The 17,400-nt window shown below is 37.2% G+C and overlaps 1 protein-coding gene across 4 annotated transcripts; it reads right to left on the bottom strand.

The window, feature by feature from the left end:
• Window positions 1-5,496: 5,496 nt before the first annotated feature.
• On the bottom strand, window positions 5,497-16,910 carry FEM1C (fem-1 homolog C). Of its 4 annotated transcripts, none has more exons than XM_087958036.1 (3): window positions 16,870-16,910; window positions 14,762-15,485; window positions 5,497-8,174 (listed from the first exon to the last, which is right to left on the bottom strand). In XM_087958036.1, the coding sequence occupies exons 2-3, from the start codon at window positions 15,303-15,305 to the stop codon at window positions 6,865-6,867; spliced, it is 1,854 nt and encodes a 617-aa protein (XP_087814162.1). In that variant the 5' UTR covers window positions 15,306-15,485; window positions 16,870-16,910; the 3' UTR covers window positions 5,497-6,864. The 4 variants fall into 4 exon arrangements, with proteins under 4 accessions (XP_087814162.1, XP_087814161.1, XP_026529149.1 ...); XM_087958035.1 differs by lacking the exon at window positions 16,870-16,910 and adding an exon at window positions 16,408-16,855; XM_026673364.2 differs by lacking the exon at window positions 16,870-16,910 and adding an exon at window positions 16,664-16,842.
• Window positions 16,911-17,400: the final 490 nt, after the last annotated feature.

The following is a 17,400-nucleotide window of genomic DNA, read 5'->3' as shown; positions in this document are numbered from 1 at the left end:
ATTCTGAATCAATATATTCTGAATCAGAAGTGCTGGTCAGAAGACTTATATTCTAAAATTTCATATTGGAATAAATGGCAAAATTGCATTATTTCAGTCTTCATGCTTAGTTTGGCTACAGCAAGTGTTGAAAAAAGTGTTGCTCCAATACAAATGAGACTCTGAAGGGAAATTGAATTTCAAGGCAACAGATACCGTATTATACAAGTTAGTCTAGAAAATGTTAATAGGCATAACTCAAGAAGTCAGAATTTGCTCAGTTCCTTAATAAAATGCTTTTTAAGACTCGACATTCTGAAGGAAAAAGAAAATGAACACACAACATTTTTAAAAAAGCAGAACAAAACATTAGGAAGGAGCGTTATATATATTTTACTACCTTTCACTATATTCAAATTAATAAGTAGCTTGATCCATGAAAATCTACACATAATCAATAAAATATTGATACATTAGAAGAAATGAGCTGAAAAATTGGGAAGGAAGCAAATGGAAGTTTGGTAAATGTGGGAGATGCCAATATCCTCATTAATTCAGAAAAGTAAGGATGACAAATAGTTTGATGACTCATTCACTAAATCTTCAGATTAATCTGAGCAATTCTGTAGTTGTGTTGCCACTTTAATGTTGCACATAATTGAAGGATAATAGATGTTCGGAGCTCAGTTATAAGTACATAATGTAAATACACTGCAAATACATTGCTATGAAGTAAATAATAAAAATCAACCTAGAAAAGGCAATCATTGTTTCTTCTTTGCCACTGGCTCTCAAGGTTATTTATATGATTTAAACTGACTTGTGTAAAAAAAAACAGTATCTTTTTTTTAAAAAATTTGTGCTTTTGAAACATTTAGTTTTGGCCCTTCCACCATCAGAACTCATTTCTGAATAAACACTAGTGGTTAAAGTTATTTTTAGATGGCATTTTCTTGAATCACATTTCAAATACTGTGTTCCACTAACAGCTTCATAAGCCTGATGATCCCATCTCTATTTAGCTGGAATTGCTGTTGATTATTTGGAATAGAATGATATTTAAAAAGTCAAAAATTATAAACATCTGCTTATCCTTAAAAAAATACATATATTTGATGCAACATGACAGATTCATCAAGGACAAGCCCTGTATCAACAGTGAAATCTGCGTTAGCAGACCAATGTTTGTAGTGTTGCAATATTTTCAGCCTACCTTAATCCTAAAAGCTTAAGCAATCTTAAGCACTTCTCAATGATCTTAGTAAATTATACAGGATTTTCTTTAGTGCACCACTTCTAAGCCTTATTGTAAACAATTCGAAGTGAGGAAAAAAAATACAAATAAAAGGCATTCCTAGAACATGCCATTGCATGGCATCAGAAAAACTTGAATGAATTTTCAATCAGCTGTGAAAATTAGTTTCATTCTCTCAATACCTTTATTTGGGACATTTCTATTTCCTTAAAAAAAAAAAAAGAAATCTCACCCCACCCTATCCAAAAGTTTAAGCTGAAAGCAGCTTACAAAAGCCCATTTCTTACATTGTACTGCTGCCGTTCCCCAAAACAATAAATTATTTTTCCTAAAACAACTTTGTTATTAGATTATTCAATTTAAGAATAACAAAGACACTCAAAAGTTTAAAAAAAAGTATTAGGTAACTATGAATTTTGTTGGGAAAGACAAGATGTAGGCTAATATATTATTTATGTGAGAAATTGGCATGTCCTAGCAAGTACATTTTCTTCACTTATGGTATCAATTTCAGTTATTTCTTTTGGTTTGCTCTAGTCCAGGGTCTCCAACCTTAGCAACTTATGGACTTCAACTCCCAGAATTCCTGAGCTAACATGAATGGAGAAGGAATTCTGGAAGTTGAAGTCCACAAGTCTTAAAGTTGCTAAGGTTGGAGACCCCTGCTCTAGTCCAAAGTGAGAGTGACTTGGTGGTTAAGACACCAGGTTGGAAAACGGTGAGCTCTAGTCCTGCCTTGGGTACAAAGCCACCTGAGTGACATTGGGCCAGACACTTCTTTGGGCCTAGGAAGGAGGCGATGACTAACCACGAATGAAAAACCTTGCCAAGAAAGCTGAAGAAATTTGTTCAGGCAGTCACCAGAAGTCAACAGTGACTTGAAGGCATGCACTGCTTGCATGTGTACGCACAGGGACACAATAAGTTGCTGCTTTATTATTGATACTTTCAGCTTAATAAGGAAATATTTAGAAATTCTCAGGTGACTCAGCAGCATTTACAGTAGAATCATTTGTAAGATGTTGGAATGCCCTTCATTAGCGGATAATAAGACATGTAAAATATAGGGTATTTTATATAATTATTTTTACATAATTATTGTTTTACTACAATAGCTTGGAAAATCTCTAATACACACAGTGTCTCTCGTTCACTACTGACATCAACCCATTATGAATTTGGATAAGAACTAATATAATACTGGAAACAAAATGCTATATATTGAGTCATTAAATTCACTCGGCCTTACCTCCAAAAATGGGTAGAAGTTGAAGCTTAAGAAAGCAGCAAATTGTCAAGTATTTTCACTGAACATGACAAAAGCATAACTAATCTTGCTTATGGCAATAGATCCCTATTGCTGTTTTACCATCGATTTCCAGGAAGTCTTGAATTAGAAATCTATAGCATGCCCTAACCATAACAAAATGGTTAACATTTTCTATAGGAGCCCTTATAGAATTTCTTACAACCAGACATAAGATTGGCAGACTTATTCTTGATTTTAAAAAAAAGCTACTAAAAACTCGAGTGTCAAAAGTGCCTTCAGATGGTGGAGAGAATGATGAAATGTTGGCTGGCATGGTCAGTAAAAAAGTGATTTGTCATGGCTGATGGATCAAATTGCTTACATATGATATAGGTATTTATTTAGTAAATTTACAGGTGGCCCATCTCATATACAGTAAGAGTCTATCTCTGTAAAATTAAAAATGTCAAAAACTAGTTAAAAACAACAAAAAATAATATAAAAATAGCAGCCAAGAAGACTCTCAACAAACAAGCCTTGACATGGGCTCACTCAAACTATCAGAGTCCCAGATTAAATGGCAAAACCAGGTTTTTAGTCGGGGCAAATCTAATCATTTGTGTGTGTGTGTGGGGGGGGGGTTAATGTTCTCCAAACTTGGCAACTTGAAGACTTGTGGTCTTCAACTCCCAGAGTTCACCAGCCAGCTATGCTGTTTGGAGACCCCTGTTTTAGAAGACAGGGGTCATGACAAAACAGGTTTTCCTCTTGAGACCCAACAGATTACACTCTTTTGCACTCAGCACCTGGAACATTCCTCTTTCGGTAGGCCTAACAGGAATTGATGGAATATTTGATAGTAAAACATTTTTCTACATAAACTTGGTTAGAAGGATTGCAGCAGCATAAAATCACAAGGGTCCAATTTGGCTTGATTTAGAGAGAGCCTACTTTATGAACAGTCATTCATTCTGAAAAATCCTTACTCAAATTAGGCTGAGGATACTGGAATGAGAAAGTTTTAGAAGATGAAGGATATATAAAACTTGAACACATAAGTCATACTAAAAACATCTGAAAGAAAACAATCTCAGATATCTAGATAGCTAGGATACTGATAAAATGCTGGTTAGCAGCAGATTGCATCTGGGCAGTTTGCCATATCATCAGTCTCTCAAGGACCACTATAATCTTACTTATCCATTGTTAGCTGCAGACCTGGATTAAGTGTGGTATTTGAATACAATTAAAGTAACCAGATAATTTTCTACAGAAATTTGCAGTCCATATACTTATTTGATTTGTATCCCACCTTTATTATTTTTACAAATAAGTCAGCGAACATATCCAATATACCTTCCTCCTCTCCACCTTGAGGTGCATTGGGCTGAGAGTAATTGGTCCAGTCATTCAGTTGGCTTTTATGGGTAAGATGGGACTCATAATCTCCTGCTTTCTAGCCTGGTGCCTTAACACTATACCAATCTGGCTCTCTAATACCGTTTCCCCAAAAATACGACCTACCCTGAAAGTAAGTCCTAGCTTGATTTTTGCATGTGTCCAATATAAGCCCTACCCCCAAAATTAAGATCCTGCCCACTCCAGAGTGTACGTGTAAAAATTAGCTAGGGTGGGGAAGGAGCTGGTGGAGCTGACTTACTACTTACCTTTGGACAATTGTAGCCAGGCCTCGCACACCTCGACACCTGCCTTGCTGGCCCATTTCTTCTGCAACCAGCAAGGCTGGCAAGGCTTTCATGAAGGCCTCTGTAGCTGATAACAAGGGCTCCGGATTAATCAGGAGCTCGGTTATCAGCTGCAGAGGCCTTCAGGAAAGCCTCGCCAGCCACAGAAGTTCCTGAAGGCCTCTGACAGTGAAAAGGAGGCCGGTGATGACGGGTGCAAGTGAGATTAGTCAGTGGATGGCATCCCACGAAAATAAGACTTGGTGCCTTTTTTGGTGGCAAAAAATTATAATACGGTGTACAATATAGAACTAATGTTTAGATTTTTACAGCATTTAGGAATTTTTCATTGTACAAACTGAAAAATGTTAAAAGGTGCCACTTCTTTTCTCTGAGGTACTTCAAAGAGGTGCTTTGATTGAATGATAGCCAAGGCAAGCAGTCATTACAGCTTTATGGAGTCCTTAACTATCGTTAACAACCAGCTAAAGTCCTGTTAAACACAATATACTTTGTTTGATATTGACAAAGCATGCTCGTGACCAGAACTGTGTTATTTTTCAAACCTGGCAAAAATGTATATAACAACTATCTGTATAAATTTCTCATCTTTTTCTTAGCATGCAAAGGTTATGCACCCTCATAAAGAGTTCAGTTCTGATGTATGTCTATACAGCAATCAATTAAAAATAAGCTAAAGTAACTATTCAATGAACTGGTATTATTTCCTTTACTATCCTATTTTATGTCAATTTTTTATTTTTTAATTAAATCACATGTTTATTACTATCCTATTTTAGATAATTTATCCTATTAGATAAAAAGGATTAATGGTTTAATCTTAGAGTATAAATTCTGCTTAACAATTTTTCCAAATGCAGGCAAAATATAAACTATGATTTATTTAAATTAAACTATATTCATCTTATTTCCCTAGGATACAAAGAATGAGAATGTAGCTTGAGATATTGCCCCTTTTGTTTTCATAAAGCTAATATCATAGTTACTGTATTATATTCCCTAATATCAATTTAAACATGGATAAAAGGATCTGTGGGATGAACAGTCACCCTGTGAATGTCACACTCAAATAATTACAGTACTACTGTATTTTTTTAAATCCTGCAATTGATTTATGTCAATGTTGATGCATCAAACTGATTTTGACTTTTTCCTGGATCATCTAAAAATAGATGATGTGTTGCATTTTTGAGCTGAAAAAGCATTAGTAGTAGTATTATTAGATAACAAATTAATAAAACACAGGACACCATAGATTAGATATAAAACAGGAATTCACATTGTATTCCACTCAAGGAAAAGGAACATTTTATTTTCTTGAGAACCATTTTATTTAAGACAGTTGCAGGTCTAATATGCCATTATAAGTTTCATTATGAATCAACAATAAAGTGCTGAATTATATTAATTACCTGAATCTTAATCTCATTTGTAGTCTTTACTTATAGTTTCCTTATCAAGTCTAAAAAGCCCTTGCTGTTGTAATAGCTAAGCTGTTGTGTAAGTGTTAAAAAAATAGACAGCTTTCAGTGGAGGCTGTGTAGGGCCTCTGATGTTTCCATAAATATGGCTAAGGTATTATAGAATAAAATGCATGCACATTATCCATAGGAGTTATTTTAAAATGAAGGGAGGTTCTATAGAAGGCTTCTGTTTACAACCATATCATTAATTGTACTCACTGAAGGCTAGATCTGACAAGCATCATGCCAACATGCTTTAGTTTCTTTTGTGGTTAAGTGTCTTAAATTGTAGTCTCAGACTATCTGATCTAGTTATTCTTGCCAAATTTATATAAAAAAATTCAGATTAAATTTGAAATAAAAATTTCTATGCCTAGTCGCATAGTCAGCCCCAGCAAAAATAATAAGGCAGAGGAGAAGATAGCAATATATTACTTCTCTCTGCTTGCAACAAGACTTATTAAAATAACATTCACTCTTAATTTAAAGTGGGTTTGCCAACATGAGCACATTTTACTCCAAATTCAGCACAAAACTCTGTAAAAAACCAATAGAAAGCAACTGCAGAAACAGCTAGGGGGGGAAAAGTCAAATTAAAGTTTATACAGCTGACAAAAACTGTCAGGCTGTAAACGGCATATTCCCAAGAAAGTTCTAACAAACTGCAAGAACACAGTATCAGAGCTGGAACTAGCCAAGTGGTGCATAGAAATATGCCAACACAAAAACAGTCATATTGAAGCCAGTGCATAGAGAGGATAAAAGCACTTATGGTAATTGCAAATGTCAACAAGTCTTTACAACTTGTATAGTTCAGCAATGAACTCATTAGAAAAAAGTAGAAATGCTCAAGCAGGAACAAAAAAATGATTTCCCAACTATAGAAGATTCACACACTAGTAAGAATAAGACAACATTACAAAATTATTCAATTCAGTCCTAAACAACCAACAGGCAAACTAAACCATAATAGACAAGCCTTTGGCTGGCAATTTAAGTGAATCCAAATATAGTGTTACATTTTCTAAATAATCCACAAAATATATTATGTTTCTTTTAAATACTGGGTAACCAATTCTGCAGATCCATTTCTAATGATTTAGTCAATTATTAAGATAAACCAAGCTGAATGAACAATGATGTGTCGCTGGCATATCATAACTATGTTGCTAAGTCATGCTCCCACAGTTCCAAGAGTCTATTGTGAGGCTATCATCTATGTAGCAAAACGAATTTCTCAAGTTTTTCCGGGATGTGCCCTTGGTAATTTATGCAATGATTCACAATGACACGGGCAGCAAGACACTGCAATGTAGTATGGTTGATGGGCTGGATCAAGTTCTTTGCCATCTCTTTTTCATCCAGCAAGTCAATAGCAGTTTGTTTGTGTAAGTTTGTTGCATCGAAATGTGCACCTGACTTGATAAGAAGATTCATAATGTCAGGATGGTTGTTCAGTGCAGATATGTGCAAAGGGCTGTTGTCATCAGAGTCTCTAGCATTTACATCAGCACCACATTCCACTAATATAGCTGTGACTTGCAAAGAAGGAAATTTGCAAACTGGGTAGCGCCCCACACAAGTTGTGTTCTTATCAACAGCCAAGTGGAGCGGGCTAAAGTTATTCTTTCCCCTAGGATGCAACTTCAGAAATTGATATATAGTCTGTTTCTTAAAATGATCTTGTTCAGTACTACAAGGAACTTTTTCTAATAAGCAAATTAAATGCAAAATGATGGAAAGTGCTTTGTTGAGCTGTATTTGATCAGGAGGACACTGAGTTTGTTTGATAGCACGTTCTATTTCAAGGACACTTTTGCACAGTATGCCCATAAGATCATCAAAGGTAACTGTTGTGCCCAGTAGACCTTTTGCCCTGTCCTGCAACATGAATGAAAAGAGTTCAGCAAATGATAAAAGACTGCTGGCAGTCATAGGGCTCAGAGGATCCAAATTACTCTGCTGCATGTCCAAAGCGTATTTCCAGAGATTGATACATCGTTTGAAGTTTCCTGAATCTGCATAGACAGCACCCCTGTACCGAATATAGTAGGATGTATCTGGGTGAGAAGGGCCAAGAATACGTTCTCTAATTAGCAATGCCTGCATTCTCATCTCATCAGGATCTGCAATTAGGTTCTCTAACTCTTCAGCATTGTTCACCTCCTTGGCATAATCATAGGCCATAATTAATGTCTGAGGTATAGGTTTGTTGAGAACATTAGTCCTATCGCTGTACCTCATATCCATAGCTCTTTTCCAGTACTTCAAAGCACCAAGCAAATCTCTCTTTTTGTCCACAAATGTGGCTCCTAAGAGTTCCAGGGCATTGATGCATTCTGTTTTGCTTGTTTCAACATGCTGAGTCAAAAAGTCAACTATGTTTGTGTGGCCTGTAACACTTGCAGAGAGAAGGGGAGTCATTCCATAACCATCTTTTTCCATCTTTGCACAATACTTCAGAAGCATCTTCATGATTTCCAGGCTACCAGATTCTGCACAGTCATGCAATGCTGTATTTCCTATTAGAAAAGAGAAAGCAACGACAATGAATTTCACTACAATCTTCAGAGCAAGACTACATCTATTGTAAGTGTCTAATAAAGGAAAAATGCAGTTTAAATATAAAATACATTATCTAGTTCTAAATGCTGAAGTGGTATTTCATAAGTAGATATGCAAATAAACAAAGATCCAAGAGTAGTATAATTGTATCAACAGCATATCAAAAAGACTACGCATTGAATCATAAAAAAATAATCAGTATTACATATGTAACATACCTTACAATTTGCCAACTAAAAAGCTACGTGATTTTTTTTACAATTTTCCTGCAACTTTTCAGCAGACATTCTTACTGTATACTGACTGTATAAAAGAAATACCATTCTATATGTTTGTTTTTCTAACCAATATTCAGGGCTTTAGACAGGTGAATAAAAGAGCACTGGAATAATGACAGGATCATAGAGGAAGGGCTTTCTATGTCCTTCAACAGGTAATAGCAGAATAGTAAAATAGTTATCCAAAGAAAAAAGAAAAACAGAAACATGGGCATCTTTTTCTGTTGTGTTTTAGCATTCCTAGCCTACAATTCATGTGATGTCAGCCTCAAGCTGACAGCTAGATCAGATTAGGAAACAACTCCACAAGAAAAAATAGAACTTTACTTTATAGAGATAGGATAATGCAACAGAATGTTGCCTGTGTTTTCCCTTCCTCCCTCTTAGATGATTGGGAGTTGGAGGAGCCTGTCTAATACACTCCTGTCCCCCTGGGCTTAACACATGTTTTTGCACGTTATTGTCTTAATGGCTTCTGAATAACTTCTCCAAGGTCATTTCTATGGCGCCTTCCACACAATGGACTACTAAGTTCTTCAAAAATCAGGGTAGCTATGGTGCCTTCCACACAATGGACTACTAAGTCCTTCAAAAATCAGGGTAGCATATTGGTTATTATAAGATTGGGCTATAACTGGTAGCCTGCCGAATGATTTTGGGTTAACCACTCTTTCTTCACCAAGCCAACCTCACACGATTGTTGCAGGAAAAACAAAACAAAATGAGAACCCTATGCAGAAATGAAATCTTGAGGGGGGAGGAGACAGAAAATAAACAAATAAATTATTGACAATTGACACCTTGTCAATTCAAAATGCCAAGATATTCCCGGAGGAAACATTCCGATCAAATAAGCTATCAAATCAGGTATTCAATACTAACAGCCAAATATAATTTAAGTATTTTTAATATATGTATCTACTATTTTAAATGGTGCAGCTGAACCACAGTATTATCCTAGGGATGGGATGTATCAGTGTATTATTTCGAATATCAAAATGGTATAAACAAATAGATTTCATAGGCAGCATTACCAATTTGCCAATTTACAGTAAATTTAGGTACAAGCTTGAAGTAAACCGACTTGTAGCTATCTAAACTGCAAATTTTCACATACTGTACACATGAAACAGTAGTTACTCTTAATTAAGTTCCATTATTTCTTGCAGGAACACTCTGAATGTTAAATATATTTATTATTCCAAAATGAAGTATGTACATATATTACATATGTAGTTTAATATAGGCAGAAGGCTACAAGGCAGAAAAGCTGATACAAAGTGTTGCTTTGCTCTCCTACTACTTTACTACACAACTGTCTTGATAGATTCATTTGTAAGCTACTGGGAGTCTTAACTGGGGAAACAGTAATCAAGCAGTTAAGGATATACTAATACAAGCAGAGCACCTTTACAAGAGGTAAGGGCATCTAAAGTTCAATATGTTAAACCTGGAAATTGCCAACTGCTCTCCTCAGATCCCACAATAATATATAATAAAACTAGGGAGGAAGGGGTCAAGCTATTTTCTAAAGCGCCTGTAGGCCAGACAAGGAAGAATGGATGGAAACTGAACAAGGAGAGATTTAACCTGGAAATAAGGAGAAACTTTCTGACAGTGAGAACAATCAACCAATGGAACAGCTTGCCCTCGGAAGTTGTGGGAGCACCATCACTTGAGACTTTCAAGAAGAGATTGGAAATAATTTCCTATGGAAATATGAGAACATATTTACAGTGAAACCCCAGGAATTCTAACCAATCATCTTCTAGCTATTTCCCAAAATACTCAAACCAGACAACATTCTGCGTTGTCTTAAGCACAGGAAAAAATATCTGGTTTCATGGATTCTGTGCTCAGATTTGCCCACCAACACTTCCAGCTACATAAGAGACACCACAGACTTCCTAAGAAATTGATCTCCATAAGCAATCTCTCTAACAAAACCATTTAAACAACCAGGGATGTTGAAGTACTATACACTATAATCCCTCAGACTCCAAGCTACCAAAAATATAATCACTAATGTCCAAGCACACACATTACCACCAGACTATGTAATTTATTTATCTATAACTATTTCACCTGTGGCATGTGCCTGCCCATCAGTGGCACACTATGTGCACAGCTCTCAATATGACAACATTTTCATGGCTGATCTAGAACAATATTTTAACTTACTCCACGAATCCCCTTCTTTTAATTTTCATCATCTGAATTGATGCAAATTAATCTTTCTCAAAATATTATGACTTCAACAACTTCCATGTCAACATCAACCTTGGCCTAAACCTATCCACAGAATAATCTATTTCTTCAAGGTCAACTTAGTATCATTACACAATGGACACAAAAGCACCACATTAAAAAGAAAAACTACAGATTGCTACGTATACCCACTTGACAGAATACAACTAATAGAATTAAAGCGGCATTCAGGAGATTGAACCACTTATCTAGTGAGATCAATAGATAAATCAACAAAGCCTGACCAATTTCCAGAGATGGCCTATTAAAAGAAACAACAACAGAAGAGACCATTGATCAACAGAACACCTACAATTCACAGCTCAAACCATTCAAGTACATTATTAACAAGCTACAGCCTATACTAGACAATTACAATGCATTTTCTCAGACATTGAATGGCAAATCCATACAAGTGCATACACACAACCTGAAGCAGATTCTCACAAGCAACAAGAAATAATAGGACAAGATGCCAACGTGAGAATTAGCCCTAGCAACAATCCCAGATGTCTAATTTGCCCCTACTTCTACATCAACAGCACCATTGAAAATCCCAATATATGAGATTAGAAATATCTTCACATATTCTTCCTATAATGTAATTATAATGTAATAAGACATATTACAGCAATGCCCCTCTGGATTCTACGCTTGACAAATGGGAGAAACTTTGTGCAAAGGAACAAAATAACTACATCAGAACTTAAAACAAGAACAAAGTTAATATCAGAACATAATACAATTGACCAAGAAATTGTCAAACTATATATACATCAAAACATCTCAAGAATCTCAGAAAATTTCAACAAACACAATGGATTTTTACACATTAAAATTATTAGTTAATAAACTATTTGTAATCTTGTCTCCCATATAATCTCCATATTCAACCTAAATACACTTTTCCCGATTTCATTTCACTTTAAATCCTACATCAATTTAGCCACTTTGTGCATCTTTAGGAGTTAGTTGTAGCTGAAGACAGTTTATAATGGATGGGTTATGTCACACGTGGATGGGTTAAAAAACAAAGAATTTGTTTTTAAAAAACCCATATCTTATGCTTATTTTAGGTTTATCGTACAGATTCCATATATTTTCCTACTTTAAAATGGGAAAATGTAGGTTTTCTTTTGTCAATCATAACAATCCCACAGTGAACTTTGAAGACTGCAAGTTATCTGACATAGTTTATGACATTAGGTCAGTTTGCCAGATTATTCTATTTGTTATAGCTGGATTCACAGAGTCTAGAAATATGAAATATAAAAAAATATTCCTCTTGAAAGCATTACACTTTAGTTAGACCCAAACATAAAGAGCTTACTATTTATAAATCCACAAAAGGATTAGAGAAGTACTTTTGTAATGGCCTTCTTCATGTTGCAAGAATACTTAATGTACATGATACAACTACTTTTTTATCTATTCAGCAAAAGAAATTGTTTACAGATCATAGTTTGAACTTTTTAAATTAATCTTCTATGTACCAATATTACCACTGGTTCCTAAAATTACTGAAATATTTTTCTATTGTAACAATTCAAATAAATATAGTTCAAATAGCTATATATTTACTTCAGCCTCTTTCTTAGCTATGTCCTTAATTTATTATTTAAGCTAAAACATTAAACATAGTTGCTGAAAGCACTAGAATGCCCATAGGATTTCATCATCAAAGCTTCAATTATACTCTGATATACAGTATAATTATTGATTATAGGTAGTCCTCAACTTGCAACCACAAATAAGTCCAAATTTCTGTTGCTAAGTGAGACACTTGTTGAGTTTTGCACCATTTTACAATCTTTTTTGCCACAGTTAAGTGAATCACTGCAGATGTTAAGTTAGTAACAGTAAATCTGGCTTCTCCATTGATGCTGCTTGTCAGGAAGTTACAAAAGGTGATCACATAAACCTGGGGGCATTGCACCTGTCAGAATTCAAATGTCTGAATTTTGATCATGTGACCATAGGGATGCTGCAACTATTGTGTTAAAAATGGTCAGTCACTTTTGACAGTGCTGTTGAAACTTTGAATGGTCACTAAACAAACTGTTAAGTCAAGGACTATCTGTACATGTGTTTATTAGTCTTTGAATTTTAATTATACTAGTTTCTATCTTTTAGGATTCACATAAAAATCAGCATATACCAAAAGGAAAAATGTAAATAACAAAGTGGCAATTAATATGTTTCTTCTGTCTTTCTCTAGAATATTCTGCAACCTGTTCTTTCATAGACACAGCAAAATCACATGCTCAGTTATCAAGAGCTTAGTAATTCTAAAAACTGAAATATTAAAAATGCACCCACCTAGCATTTTTAAAATAGCTTTGCAGCAGTATATTACTCAGATTTATTTCTCCATACTGTAATCAGCAAGATTTTCAAAGCAAGAAGCATAGAAGCCTGACAGAAAATGATATTTTACTATCACTTCAACAGAACATAAAATATATTGTGTATGTGGGAAAAAGTATACTCTTTACAGATACCCATTTAGCAAAGCTTTCTTGACAAATGAAGCAGACAGTATCAATGTGCTTTACAAAAAAATAAAAAATAATGTATCAAAATGAGGCTGAGAATTTAAGGAAAGGGTGTTAGGCTCTACTGCCAAGTTCAGTAACAGCAGTATTCTTCAAGTTATAAAAATAGAATTCATCATACACTGCTCTAAGAGCAGAACTTATATTTCAATTATGAGTCATTCAGTAACACGGTGAAAACTGACAGGACTAGAAGTTCACTAAGCAACAGAAAGCAGAGCACTGAATATTATGTTTAGTAATGGTGTAGTGATTTTTAATAACTATGTTGTCACTTCTGCTTTAATCTGTGAGACAGACTAATATAGATTACCATACTCTTTATGAGAATAATTACTTTATGATCTTATAACTAAAATCACAATCACAGATATCCCAAAACAAGTCATACTCAATTTATACAAATATTACTATCACACAATATTTAATTACATGAGTATTATGAAGACTTATATTTCACCCCTGCCAAATTTTGAAAGAATGAAAGCTATGTGTAATGCCAGAATTCTTGTAACATTTTTTTTAAAGAGAAGCTAGAATCAAGTGTATCTGAGTCAGAGACAGGCTAGTTAAAATAAACAGTAGACTGGAAGAATGGTCATACCTACTAAATCAGGAACTATGTTAAAAATGAGGAAAAGGTGTTATGAAAATATAACCACATGCTCACAACTAGAACAAAAAGACAAGGCCAGGCAGCTGCCATCACAGTATAAATTAGGGGAACACTTTGAACATTGTTTCAGTAGCTTAGGGAGGACCGTAAGAACAAAAGGGATCTGTTGTGATCCCAATACCACATCCTTTGTTTATTCCACCACAGAGTGACTAATTTCATTCAGTTCCTTATCATAAAAATTTCAGCAGATGGCAGCACCTGGTTTACATCAGTCTGATTTCTGAAGTTATGTAGAATTGGGCCTGATTAGAACTTGAATAAGAAACCACCAAGGAAATCCATGGCTGTTGATTACAAAGGAAGTAACAAAATCCCAGGAAAAGGAAATACATACAAATGTTTCCATGTAGGCTTCAGGGACTGAGATTGATTTCATAGGCACCTTTCTTTTATCACAACACTTTCAAATAAACAATATATCTGTAAAAACATCTATTTAGTTTCCCTATTTAGTATGTAATGATAAAATTCATGACACCCCCCCCCAAAAAAAACACCCTAGACTCCACACAATGCTTTTAGAAAAAGATGTATCACCACACTATTCCAAAATATAGGCTTAATTATAGAGAAAATATAATTCTAGCAGAATTATAGGCAGAATATACCCTAAATAACTTTAAAAAACCTATAACTTATATGATAAAGCTTATGAAAGCCTAGGTAAATATTGGAGGAACAAATCAAAATGTGATTTAGTCTGCTTACACTTTGAATCCTTGACATGAATATTCTGAAGAAAGATTTTTAGGAATTGTCCTGTTAAAAAATGATACCGATCTCACCTTTGACACTTTTTCTATTTACATCTGCTCCTTTCTCAAGTAAATACTGTGCAATTTCTTTGTGTCCTTTGTAGCAAGATATCATAAGACATGTATGTCCGTGACGGTTAGACACTTCCAAATCTGCTTTGTGTTCCACAAGGTACTTTACAATTTCTAGGTGACCATCAAAGCAGGCAGCTCTGAGAGGTGTTGAGTTTGTCAAAGTGGTATTGTTGACAGATGCTCCATGATTTAATAAAGACTGAACCACTTTCAAATGACCAGCTGCTGATGCTGCCCATAGTGGTGGCGCCCCTTCAATAGTCTCACCATCAAAATTCACAGAACCACCAATTTCTATAGAAGCACTGCAATGTTCCAGTAGGTGTTCCACCATGTCAAGATGCCCATATCGGGCTGCCATTAGGAGGGGGGTGGCACCATTTGTTTTTTCTGACATCAGTAAAGCCACCTCATCTTTAGTTTTATTTGCCAGTAACTTGGTGAGGAGTCGTAACTTGCCATCACGAGCAGCATTGAATACAGCTGTCTTCAGATCCATTTAGTCTCTTCCTCTCAGTTGGATTTGTTCTTCAGAAGCAAGATGAATGCAAGACACCTGGGCTCTGGGACCACAAATTTGGATATTGTTCTGTGAATTATCCTTGGCAGATGTGTTACCGTTGTACACAACATCAACTTTCAACATGGGACTTCCAAAGCAAATGCTATACTTTGCAGCCTAGAACAAAATACATATTTTAGATTGGTTTACTATTGAAGCAGCTACACTGTTTTTAATACTACCTGCTTTTTATCCAATATTTAGAGTTCCCTTTTACTTTTATACTTTTATATAATTTTAGAGCCTTTAATAATACTGTTTTGTAAATATTGTTTTGCAGCTTTGTTTACACTGCCTAGAGATGGGCAGCTATATAAAAGTACAAATAAATAAGTGAATATATAGTTCAAATGATTTTTTTAATTACCAAGTGAAACACTTGGAACAATGCCTGGGCCCTTCTTCTCACTCTCCTTCCTCAGAAGTCCTCTCCAACAAAAAACAACCCCACAGCTGAAATCACCCATTTTCTCCCAGCTTTTGCCTTCAGAATTAAATGGTAAATTATTACAGCAATCCCGTGAATATCTTGCTCGACCAACCCTGAAATCCATCCTGGGAACCACCCTTCTGACAATCTATTGGCATTCTATCAGCAACTACTCGGTCGGTCACAAAACAGTAAAGATGTCAGTGCCTGGGATTTAAGTTTGTCCTGCAAATGTCACCGATCTCGCTCCACTCCCTCCCCCAAGCACGAAGCGCGCCCTCAACCTCGAGGAGACCTGAAGTGTACCTTTCCGCTGGCTTTTCCTTTATCTCTTAGAACGACTGAGCGACCACGAATATCTAATCTTATTTGCTCCCTTCTCGAAACTCGACACCCGCATGCGAGGACCTCAACCTGGTATCTCGGGATGCCTCTTTCCCCCGCCCGCCGCCGCCGCCGCCGCCGCAGCTGCAAAATCGTTACGGGCACGACGCGACTCTGAACGCCCTTTGTCACGTCTCTTCCCTGGGGAGCCTCCGGTGGCGAAGGGCAGCAGAAGCAAGGAAGCCAGCCAGCCAGCGGCACCCTCGGCTTGAGGGAAGTTCCTACCTCTGCTCGCAGTCCCGGCCGGGGGGCCGATGCCCGTTTCACTTTCCCTTTATCCGCCCTTCAGATTTCGCTGCCGCCGCCGCCACTTCTCAACCGGTTTTTCACTCCCCTTTATTATCCCCGACAGTCAGGCGGGCGGAGGGGCGGACGGGCTCCTATATGCCCGAGAGTGAGGCCAGGGCGGAGACTACGGACGGGGCTCTCTCTTTCCTCTCGCCGCCTGAGCAACCGATCCCGGCCGGGGAAACGGAACTACCTTCCCGAGGCGCGTCGAAGGATCGCGTCGTCCACTCGGCTTCCCGAAGCAGCCTCCGCGCCGCTTCTTTACACCGAAGGCTCCGCCACCGCCGCGCCCCGTTCCCAACGCAGCACCTCCATGCCAGGGCAAGCGCTCCCGACAGCAACGACCGAGCCTCCGCCCTCCCCTCCCCTCCCGGCTCCAGCAAATAAAACACACCCTACCTTACTATCGCCCGCCTCTCTCCAGCCCTCCCCTCAGATCAGGCCCAAATGGGGGAAAAGCGTAAGGCGCAGGAGGGAGGAGGAGGAGCCTCGGCGAAGAACCAAGTTAGGCTGAGAGCGCAGGAACGAAGACGGTTGAGAAGGCGAGGGCGGGCGCTAAGTGAAGTGGGGCGGCGCGGTGGGGTGCGGGCGGCTGCTGACTTCTGGCCTGAGGGAGGTCGGAGAAGTCGACCCGCGCAACACTGAGCTAAATTAGCACATAATGGAGGCGAACGGGCGCCCAAGGAGCGTGGCCTATGAGCAACCCGACTCCGTTGAGGCTTCCCCTGACGCGCTGCCAGTCTGACTCAGTTTCCCGCCCGCTGCGTGCGGCCCGCCGAGGAAGCAATGGATAGTTTATTTTTGGGCGTGTGTCTGGGCGACGGAGGAAGCGTGAGCCGTAAAGTGTTGATTACCGGCCGAATTTAATTCTGAGAAGCTGACCAGCAGACTGCGGTTCAAAAAACGAAGAAAATATATTTTGGGGATTTT

This window comes from Notechis scutatus, chromosome 2 (assembly GCF_049901735.1).
Source record: "Notechis scutatus isolate UNSWTSFEM ecotype Mainland chromosome 2, rNotScu1.2, whole genome shotgun sequence".
In the NCBI taxonomy this organism is placed as follows: domain Eukaryota; kingdom Metazoa; phylum Chordata; class Lepidosauria; order Squamata; family Elapidae; genus Notechis; species Notechis scutatus.
Note: the sequence above shows the minus strand (reverse complement) of the source record. Positions and strands in the feature narration are given on the sequence as shown.

Coding starts and splice junctions, on each gene's coding strand:
- FEM1C (XM_087958036.1), bottom strand. CDS start 15,305: ATGGATCTGAAGACAGCTGTATTCAATGCTGCTCGTGATGGCAAGTTA. Junction 8,175..14,761: donor AAATAGAAAAAGTGTCAAAG/GTGAGATCGGTA, acceptor CTTTTCTAATAG/GAAATACAGCATTGCATGAC.